The sequence below is a fragment of the Oculina patagonica genome, chromosome 1 (assembly GCF_052425735.1).
Source record: "Oculina patagonica isolate OP01 chromosome 1, crgOcupat, whole genome shotgun sequence".
NCBI lineage: Eukaryota > Metazoa > Cnidaria > Anthozoa > Scleractinia > Oculinidae > Oculina > Oculina patagonica.
Window position 1 is genome coordinate 30,372,032 of NC_135758.1, and position 10,760 is coordinate 30,382,791.

General features: G+C 38.6%; 2 protein-coding genes and 1 long non-coding RNA gene across 3 annotated transcripts in view; all 3 read left to right on the plus strand.

Annotated features, from left to right (window-relative positions):
* Positions 1–1,331: 1,331 nt before the first annotated feature.
* LOC144649771 (uncharacterized) lies at positions 1,332–5,744 on the plus strand. Its single transcript, XM_078509357.1, has 3 exons — positions 1,332–1,415; positions 3,815–3,961; positions 4,679–5,744. Exons 2-3 carry the CDS (start codon positions 3,815–3,817, stop codon positions 4,832–4,834), a joined length of 303 nt encoding a protein of 100 aa, XP_078365483.1. The 5' UTR covers positions 1,332–1,415; the 3' UTR covers positions 4,835–5,744.
* Positions 5,745–6,359: 615 nt separating this feature from the next.
* LOC144663441 (uncharacterized) lies at positions 6,360–10,502 on the plus strand. The gene is made up of 3 exons (XR_013572606.1): positions 6,360–6,639; positions 6,746–6,885; positions 9,794–10,502. It is a non-coding gene; the product is annotated as an uncharacterized LOC144663441 (long non-coding RNA).
* Positions 10,503–10,670: 168 nt separating this feature from the next.
* Positions 10,671–10,760, plus strand: part of LOC144646343 (rho guanine nucleotide exchange factor 18-like) — a 16,136-nt gene continuing 16,046 nt past the window's right edge. Inside the window, exon 1 of the mRNA XM_078505900.1 lies at positions 10,671–10,699. Coding sequence (XP_078362026.1) covers positions 10,671–10,699 — 29 coding nt within the window. The remainder of the gene's footprint in view (positions 10,700–10,760) is intronic.

The following is a 10,760-nucleotide window of genomic DNA, read 5'->3' on the forward strand; positions in this document are numbered from 1 at the left end:
CGAACGATCGAACGGACGAACGAACGAAAGGACAGACGGAAGGACCGATGATATGGAAGGAAGGAAGGAAGGAAGGAAGGAAGTAAAAGGAATTAACAAAGGGAAAGATTACATAACTATGAATTTCAAGACATGTATCCAATCCGATGGTAGCTAATGGTATGTTAATTTACAAAGTATTACGGCAAAAATAGATCACATTAGGATAACTACTGGTAATAGATAACTAAGTTATTTATGTAGTCCTAAATTATAGCTAAAATTACTCTTCCCGCCCAAATATAATTAATAGCTTTGTAAAGGCGACTTGAAGACGAACATAAAAGAGCGCAGAATGTCCCGAGGAGGGAAAGAAAGAGAGGAATTAACGTCAAGAAAGCAGTTGTTATCATAGGAAAATGTGATAATTTGAGAAGTAAACAAGTGAAAATTACTAAGCAAATATTTATGAGAGCGTAAAATCACTTGTTGTGTAATTTATTTTGGCATTTTGTCAGATCAAGACATGATACCACACTCAGTGTGTTATTTCTATTTATAGATAATGACATTTGGATGTAAACTTTTAATAGGAATTTGTGAAATGTTTTAAGCCTTTAGAATCTACTGCATGTAGAGTTTTTATTTCGTTTGACAAAGGATAAAACTGTTCATAAGTGAAGCTACGTATGCAATTTTCGCGTTTGGCAGTCAAAATAATCCTCTTTTAGGCAGTTAAAAATTTCCTGTTTTTGGTATTAAAAACATATCAAAATAGCATTAGAGTTTTCACATCCGAGGTTTAGGCTCTCTTTATCTCTTCGTGATAAAAATTCATTCACTGCTTGGTTTTACGAAACCGTTTCCGGCTTTTCATGTGGAAGATAGAGTTTAACAAACGCTTTCCATCGAGTTATAGACTTGAAAATGAAACGGCCTCTTGTCACATTGTTCTATTGTATTCTATGTAACAGATACGAAGATCTCTAAAATTTGGTTTGACCTCGAGTCAAATCCTTAAATAAATGACAAGTAAGTCGACCTTTATAGAAAGCAATGTTACAAGCAAAATAATGATTTAAAATCTTCTGTAAAGAATCTCTTGCCGCACACGCTTCCTGTAATCAAAAGTTATTTCCAGCTTTAATTTACTCTCTAAATTAGAACGGTACATAGCGCAAATAAGTAAGTTACGGGTTGTGCATGGAGATATGATTTCGGTATTTACTCCAACAGATCCAGACAGATCAATAACCCTAGAATCTTTCGTTATGATCGACATCTACCAATCACATTGCGTGCATGCTGGGTGAATAGCAAGCGAGGGAAATTCAATAATTCAGATTGCTGGACGAGCGTGCACTATCAACATCGCTTCGGTTTATCCGCTCTGATAGGTCTTCATAAAGCGGGATATCACCTCAGCGGCATTGAAGGTAAATTTAATTATCGCGAATCAGGAATTTCTAGTCATACAAAGTATGTGAATGGTTAAGATTGGTTGTAGTCGAGCGAAATTTGTTATTTATAACGTAAGATTCGTTAGGAGCGATTTAAACAATGCTCCTAAATTCGAAAATTTTGGCGGGCTAATTTCACCCGCGGCCATAAGACCACAAATACTGGCGCTGAGGTTCAATCTCATTTAAATCTACGTTGGCTAACGTAAATCGCTTGCGACAGCGCCTTGAAAAGTGCGTGGAAAACGAATTATATTTATCTTGATTGTTGTAATTAAAGAAAACAACCACGCTTGTTATTCTATGGATTTCACGGTCAATAAGTTTCGGTTATCAGTCAGTGCCGGCGGTCTCGATATTCATATTAACCTAGCCAAGGTCTATCGTCGAATTTGGTGCTCGGGCAGCTCTGCATTACATTATTTTCATCTTGATCGGTTGTAGAGATACATTTAACCCAAGTTTATTCTTCATATACAGAGGGCAATATAACAAAGGAATCGCATAAATGCAAAACACTCTAAAGCAATGTAGTATTGCTATTTTTATCTTGTTCGGCAACCTTTTGGGGGCCATTATAAAGCAAATCTTAATTATCATTGAACCATTGAAACAAAAGATGTGGTGTAGAAACTACTATAACCCTGACAATAAAACCCGACCGCAATAAACGGAATCTTTATTTCGATCAAAAATCGTTTATCTGTTGAAAAACAACAATTATGTCCCGTAACGACAACATTGCGTTTGTAAAACATAGATAACAATAAGCTTGCCCTTGTAATAACTTCCGTAGAAAATCAATTTAAGTGTTGCGAATTTGTAAAATAACTCTTAAGAGATAGAAACGGAATTTATTGGCGGCTTAACTTTGCTTCGAAATTAAAACCTCAACTTAATGATTTTGGCCGCCCACAGAAAAGTGAAAAAAGGAGAAAAGACCGAAGACCTTTTTAGACAAATGTTTGATGTAAAAGAACGTTTTATGAAAGTCTGATAAGGTTTTCGTGAGCTATGGTGAGTACACACTTGTAATATTAAGAACTGGTTTCTAGAGTAAGTTGGAAAGGGGCTTATCAACTGTAACAACTGATGTAAGCTAAATTGTTTTACTTCCAGACTATTTCTTCTTCCTTTTTGAGCCCATTCTAAAATTTTCATTTAACTTGTAAACGAGACGATAATCATAAAATAAAGGGTTTGACACTTTTCATTGAAGATTTCGTAAAGGTATCGGGCCCAGTTTACCGCGTCTTTGTCACAAAATTTGGGAACTTCATGTATGGCCGGGCTGATCCAGGTTTCGTACTCACCGCACGGCTTCCAGAAAACAAGTCGTCTTTGTCAAATCTTTGAAGGTCAGTCAGAGAGTTTCGAAGAAACCTCTCCCATCTGACAAGGAGATTTAACGGCCGGAAGGCCTGGAAAAGAAGAATGTGGAAAATAGGGTGCATGTGCACTCGTTATCATGACACAGATGTTTTTTTTTAGGCCCGGGACATAGAACGATTGGCAAGTAGCAGCAAAACACAGCGCATTCTCGTCCCCAAAGCCCTTTTCGTTTCTCTTAGCCGACAGGGCCTTGGCACGAGAATTGAGGACTTCCGGTCTTCATATATGCAGTCATGATGTTTCTAAAAAACTGTGTGAAAGAGTCATGGCGTTTTTGACTTCCGTTCAGGATTTCTTTGTTTCAAACAGCCAATAAAAAAAAACTCAAATTAATTCGAAAAACCCATGTCTCCAGAGCCCTTTGTTTCTTGTGCCAAGGCCCTGCCGGCTAAGTATAAGGAGGGGGGTGAATAGGGGTAGTCACAATTTAATGACCGAATCCGTCGATCCGTTGTAATTTAATGACCAAATTTGATTGAAGGATTCGAAAATCCGTTTAAAAATAGGCTCTGAATCCGAAATCCGGGCCAAAATATAGTCAAAATCCGACAATCCGTTTTCCTATTCACCCCCCTCTATAAGAGAAACGAAAAGGGCTATTGGGACGAGAATGCACACAGCGGTCAAACACAAAAAGTCTACGACACTTCCGTTTGCCATTGCCCTTCATTTTGTAACTGTATGAAACGTAATTCACTTCAAGTTTGTAAACAAAGAAAACGTACAAAATATACAGTTGAAAACCAAGATGCAAGGCAACAAAACGGGTACTCTATAAATGTTTTATTTTGTATGCACATTTTATGCATTCCCTTGATACTTTGCGCCCCTGATCTTCTTCGTTCAGCCAAAAATCTCAATTACGACCTGGGTACGAGGCGAGTTTGCCCATTGTGTGCGGTGGTACAGTACGGTCGGATGACTAAGAAATGTCTGCTTTACACAAAAACGTAACGTTTCATTTGTTTTTTTTTCCTGTAAAGATGTTTCAAAGAAAGTTTCATTGCCTCTTACTTGTGTTGCTGACTGTGCTGGTCACAGATGAAGTACAGAGTATTTATACCTTCAAACGCGCGCCCAACCAGTTCAGAAAAAGAGTGTTCCAACAGCCCCCAATAATCTTTGCTTGGGTAAGTGAAAATTTCGTTCATTACTGGCCGTTTGGGCTTTCTTCTAGCTTTTGCAATTGCAATTGTGAGCTGTGAAACCATTCAAGTAGTAAAGTAAAGAAACTTTTAAGTGATTTTTTTCTGTCCTCGCGAAATGCAAGTTAATAACTAGATAAGTGCATAGCTGAACTGCATTTAACAAATCGACCTCATTTTTCTATGGTCTAGACTCTTATAGACCATAGAAATGTAAAATGTTCAAACTCAAGTGGAACTACGAGCCGTTAGGCGAGTGGTTTCACTGCAAAGTTTTGGACATTTTATGGAAGTCATTTCTTTGATCTATTAGAGATCATTAGAGTGAAGACCATGGGAAAATGTGATGATTTGTTTGATACAACAACATTGAAATTTTACCGGCGAATTAGGCAATTAGATGGAAATTCAGCGCGAAGTCGCGCGCGCTTGTGACAGTGGGTGGGAAATTTCCCCAAAACGTTCCAGTCGATATTTTACAACTTGCTGGATTTTGGTTTTGGAAATTTCTTAACGTTTCGTTACAGGCCACGTCATGTTCATGGTCTCAACTCTCATAGACCGTAGCTCTCGACCAATTAGCGCACGAGAATTATCTCAGTTACTGTATAAGCCCTTTTCAGGCTTAAATTGTCTAAAAATTAAGCACGTTCAGACTCAGCCAGTAGAGTGTAACGTTTCATTTGATTTTATTTTCCACAGTGCGACGCAGTGTGTGATAACGCAATCTGCCGAGTGGTGGAGAGTTCTGGCAAATATGACAACGTCTATAGTGACTGTGAATGCGGACTGGACTGTTACTGTCTGTACAGTGAAACACGTTACAATAGCTACATCTACAGATGTATGCCAGCATAAACACTTACAAACTGCAAACCTTGGAGCGGTTTTCAATCAAATATAAAATATGTAATTTTACGTTAGTTTTCTTCCTGCACATCATTAGCCAGTTTCTTAGGCGCAGGCCAAACGTCGAACTTCACATGAGTTTGCAAATGAATAATAATGCAAATGAACAAAACCTATTGTTTTTAGTCATTTGCATTAGGTTCGACTCATCTGAAGTTCGGCGTTTGTCCTGGGCCTTAGAGAAGAGTGTTTTCATTTATAGAAACAATGTTGAAGTAATCTTTATGTTAGTTACCAAAAAGAAGCGAATTTAGTTGTCTTGTGTCTCTGAGAGAACTAAATTTGACAAGGAAACGTTATTGGGGCAGTTTTAAGTGTTTCCTATAGCTGTATATATTGTTCATATTTTAGCGCCAAAATTAAGGAGGTCTCATTTTTCATTTATTTAGCAATGAAATTTATCTACAAAACACATAGACCAGCCTATTTGCTGGAATTTTCTGTAATATCTATTAAAAAGTGAAAAAAAAAAAACAAGTTTATGGTTATATTGTCTATTTCGTATCTTTTGTTGCTTGTTTGGTCACACTGCCGCGAAAAATGACGACATTAAGTAACGGTTCGTCAAGAAATGTGGGTATAAAATAGAGTGGCAAAAAAAGCTTGAATTCAGTACACTTCCTATTATGCAGCCGGGGAAATAATAAGTGCCAGTTTTGGCAAATCTTCGTTGAAGCAGTCAAAGAATTTCCGAATTATTTCATCAAATGAAAAACTAGCGCGAGCGCTCACGAGTACTCCGAAAGCAAACGCACGTACGAAGACGTCATGTTGCTTAGCAACTTCTGGGACGAAAACCGCGGGCTCAGTCACTTCTCGGAGAAGTGATGTCGCCATCAACTGGCACTTGTTCCCCCGACTGTATCTATGGGAAGTGTATTAAACGGTTTTGCAGAATAATTCTGAAAACCTACACATACGTTTTATACCCTCTGAGGGGCTACATCTATAAATAGATTTAGGGGATACACAGTGTCATTCAGATTTTAATTCAGTTTCCAAATGAGGTGAGTGGAGCAGGGGGAGGAGGTACTGGAGTTCCCACTGTGCGTGCTAAGATTGATTACACTTAGCTTCAGTTGTGACCTTGAGGTAAAACCAAACAAGAGTGCCTGTCAACTAGCAAATACAATTCCATTGAGCAAGCCTGATTTTTGACAAGTGTAAACACTTCACACGACAACAAAAAGAGTTACGTGCTGTTTAATTAAGTACGAAATTAGATTAGATTAACATTTAACAGCAGATTTAACTCATAAAATATTTGCCGTCTTTGTCGTCCAAAATTTGAGTATTATTGTAATGGGAATGAAAACATGTTCTATCCAAAAAAAGATTGATCGTTTTTGGTGCATTTATTATCAATGACGTCACAACACTTTTTTTTTGGTGGCAAGTTAAGAATCATTCTTTTGAAATACATTTTGTTACCCAGGATACTGTTATCCACTGATCAATCTCTGAAACGAAAATAACGATTTCTCTTGAGTTAGTGTTTTGTTTGCATGTGATGGCAATGATTCAGCCATGATTTGTTGGTAATAATCGCTAATTTTTAAGCCAATTGTCAAGTTCTCGTTTGGTTTCTCTCAAGACTCAAGGTTTTTTGTGCTTTTCAAAATACAATATCAGTTAACCGGTGAAACCAGAAATCGAAGTAAAGAAATCCCGCAGAAATATAGAACGAACTTAAACGCTGGATTTTCTACTCATCTCCCACAACAGGAGCTTATTCAAGACGAAATAACAAACTGGTTTGTATATCTCCATTCTTGTGCTTGAAAGCAATAATTCGGCGATATTTAAAACTTTAGATTTGCAAACTAAGACAATGCTTGCTGATGCTTTCATTCTTTACAGAACAGAACCGATTTTCTCGGAACAAACTTCGGCTTAACATGGATCGCACATGGAAATGGTTCCTGTTCTTGCTTCTTGTCCTGTCAATACAATTGCTGCCATGTTTTTCCTGGAGAAGACGAAGATCGAAACCACCACCGGTAAGCTACATAAAACGAACCGAAATTGCCGTAAACTGTACTTCCCGGTTGAACGGATACCAGCCACACAAATGTCATCAATGATAAAGATTTTCCTGTTACACTAGCGACATGCAAGTAAATACATTTGCGTTTCTAAAAACTTCGTTTAACATATAACATCCCAATATACGAGACAGGTTTTGACAGATATCTCTTTGAAAACTGAACATACGTACATGCAGAAGTACATAATCTAGATTGTACATGGCGTCCCTCTGATCGCCAGAATGAGCTGACAACAGAATAATTCCGTGTTCTGCATGAATTTATTTATTTGTTTTCGCGATTTCTTTGGCAATGTTTCCCTTGTTTACTGTTTAGCGGTAAATCGCTTTCACTGCGATTTCTTAGCATACTTCAGTCAGATGATCGATTAAAAAATTGCAGGCGACCGCGCAGTAGAATACCATTTGTTGATCTTATATATAACAATTCTACAGACAAAATTGGACAAAATATTGAAATTTGTAATTTCCGCGTTTGAAATCAAGGAACACTCTAAGTAACAGGCTTCTAATCACATCTTAAATAACGTCTGGCAAAGGTCGAGGAATTAAAGAAGAAAAGAGAAAAATTAATTCAAGTTTTTTTTGTTAAACCTTCATTTTTTTTAAAAAAAAAAAATCGCACTCGGCCGATAATCATGATGACACAATTATGCGACACAAGATCACTACTAAATCGTAACAGTGTTAAATTAAAGAAAAATAGTAACTGTTTAAAACTTTTTAATAGCTAAAAAACGGTGTTTCGCCAAGACAATAAATGGTAGAAGATATTGGTTCATACTGACTCCTGAGTCCTGAACAACCAAATTTATAATCTGATTATGGTTCTTTTATTATGTGGCAATGTAGTCCAGTCCCAATCTCGTTCCCAGAGTCCACGTTCCCCTTGAGCAGCGGACGGGAAAGGAGGGATCGCTGGTCAAGGGGAACGTGGACTCTGGACTCTCTCTCTTCTGAGCGCCCTTTCTAGGGGTCGACCCAGGACGGTCGTTTTATTTACGACCAATTTACCACTGATGAAGGGCTAAGCCCGAAACGTTTGGTTTATAATGAACTTTTTGGCACTTACAATATACTTTTTTTTTGCGCGAAGAGAGAGTCTAGAATAACTTGCATGCGCATGCGCTAGTTCCCCTATTAAAATCGGGGGAAACCATATTTGGCAGCACGTTTAAAAACGCACGCGCACAGATGGCGAGTTCAACTACGCGACCGTGTACTAAACCGAAATAAATTAAAAAAAGCCTAGCTTGCCAGTTATTGTCTACTTAAAGCTAACGGCCAAAACACAATAAATCACTATCCGTCAACTATTCCTAGTATTTTGTAGGTTTTTTAATTGGTTTTGGATGCAATTGAGAGCAGTTTTCAATTGAGTGTCGTAAAACCAAAACCAAAGTAATTACTCTGGCCAATCACAAAGGACACAGACAATCCAGTGAACCAATCAAAACTCGAAGCAAATACATGTAGCCGGCACGAAGCGCGGGAAAACGTGCGCGAGCGAGTCACGATTGGTTTTGGTTTTAGTTCTGATTGGCTGAGAAAGTGGCGCGAGATTTTTAAGCCAATCACTAAGCGTAGCAATGCAAAACCAAAGCAAACGCAATTAACTTTCGACACTCAAATGAAAACCGCTCTAGTACAGTTTTTTTTCTTGCATTTATTCAGTTTATTCGCGTGCTTGGTCGCGTAGTTGAATTCGTCATTTGAGCGAGCATTTTTAACCTAGCGCGCGCGTCTCAAGCAAGTGACGCCACACTCCTCGCTTCTGATTGGTTCGTTCTGAGCATGTGCATGCAAGTTATCCTGGACTCTCTCTTCGCACGTCTGGGTTCAACCCCTATAAAGGGCGCGTAGAAGGGAGAGTTCAGGGACTGGACTAGTGGCGGAGTTAATGATTCACAAAAGATCTAAAGGCTTGTTATCAAACTTATCAATTGTTCATTTCATAGTCTCATGTTTCTTTACCACTGAAAAAGGAATCTTATAAAGCCTTAATTTGGTAGCTTTGATCTTTAATCTCGCTAGTGGAAAACATAACATTTGATTGGTAACCAGACTTACTCTGGCAATTTTTATTATAAGGATACAACAATCGATAAAATTCTTTATTCCAGTACTGTCTTAAAGGCCCACATTCACTCTAGATGCGTTGCGCGCCAAGGAACAGCTTTCATACAGCTAATTCGAGAAAGGTTGTCGGAAAAAAGCACAAAAGTGCACGCGACAAGACCGAAAAGTGGTCTGGGTATTCACTAGAATTTTGCATATTGGCCTTAAAGTTGTATTTTGCATGTGAACATTTTGTTTTTTCTCTCAGGAGGCCTTCTCTGTAGCTTTACTTTAACTGTCACATGTCTTTGAGTTTTGAAATTTTTTCTAAACTTCAGCGTGGCTAAAAGTATCTTGTTTCTTCATGTCTCAATAGAAAGAAAACGTGTAAATTCGTGTTTGTCATGTCGCCATCTTATTAGTATTCAGCACGTGCTGCAGCTCTCTACTTCAACCCATACTACCTTTCGGTCTTGTCGCGTGCACTTTTGTGCTTTTTTCCGACAACCATTCTCGAATTAGCTGTAACGGTATGAAAATTGTACCCCGCCGTTGCTACAATCTTCTTCCATCCTTGTTTTTTTTTAGCTAAGTAGTAAACACAATTTTCGGATAAAGGGATTTAACTGTTTTACCATCGATCAGTTTTACCAGTAGCTTTCCAGTTTGGAGTGTTTTGGGACAAGAGCTAGCTTTTCAAAACAAAAACAAAGGGTTGCAAAGCATATCAGTTGAAGGTGGGCCTTTAACGACTATGCAATGATTTGATAGCCGCAGACTCTGAGATTATTGTTATGTTTCAGTGTTACTGCACAAACAATAAACCGACGTGTAGAATGGAGACAACTGACAGCAAGGGAAAGAAATATACAGTGGAACACAACCGTTGCTCATCGGCTTGTAGGGCGCCATGTCAACCAAACAAGTATACTTGCAAGCCAGACGTATCATTCGGATCGATAAAGTACTTTAAATGCAAACCCTGATAAAACACAAGATTATCGGAAAAACTATATCATGCCCTGTTAGTAAGATTAGGATAACCAGGTAAATTATGGTTGAGCTGGTAAATAAAAAGAAGTTTTGGCCTCAAGGCGTTGCAAAACCCTTCTATGCACATACGCACACTACGGCTTGGCTGTTTTCAACGCCTTCTGGTCCAAAACTAACTAATAGCGACCTTCAGATTGGACTACGAGTACGAGATTGAGTACGAGTAAGAGTTTTCAAACTAAATTCGTGTGCCTCCTATAATCAATTATCACACCAATCTTATCCTTAACGTTTATTTATGTGTTAGTCAGCAAAAGGGAAGAATTATAGCTTGGGGGATATGATTGTGTTGAAATTCCACAGTCGTACTCGTACTCGATCTCGTACTCGTAGTAAAATCTGAAGGTCGCTAACGAGCAACCAACAACTTGTACCCTACAGTTTACTCGGCTATTTGGTAAAGTTTTGTAAAATGCTAAATAAACAAACAGGTGAAATAAATGCCGGATAAATACTACAGACCCCTTGCAAGATTTATCGCTCCACTATGAAACGATTATGTGGCAGGCTTGGTGGCGTAATGGTTAGCGCGGAGGACTCCGGATCGAGCGGTCCGGGTTCGAGCCCTGACCGGGGTCACTGTGTTTTGTTCTTGGGTAAAACACTTCACTCTCACGATACCTCTAAATGAATACAGCCGAATTTAATGCTGGGGTGTAACCCTGCGATGGACTAGCATCCCACCCAGGGGGAGTGGAAATACTCCGAGTCGCTTCA

Excerpts from the sequence above, each read along its gene's own strand:
- LOC144649771 (XM_078509357.1), top strand. The coding sequence starts at position 3,815 with ATGTTTCAAAGAAAGTTTCATTGCCTCTTACTTGTGTTGCTGACTGTG. Across the intron at positions 3,962-4,678 it reads CCCCAATAATCTTTGCTTGG|TGCGACGCAGTGTGTGATAA; the intron begins GTAAGTGAAAAT and ends TATTTTCCACAG.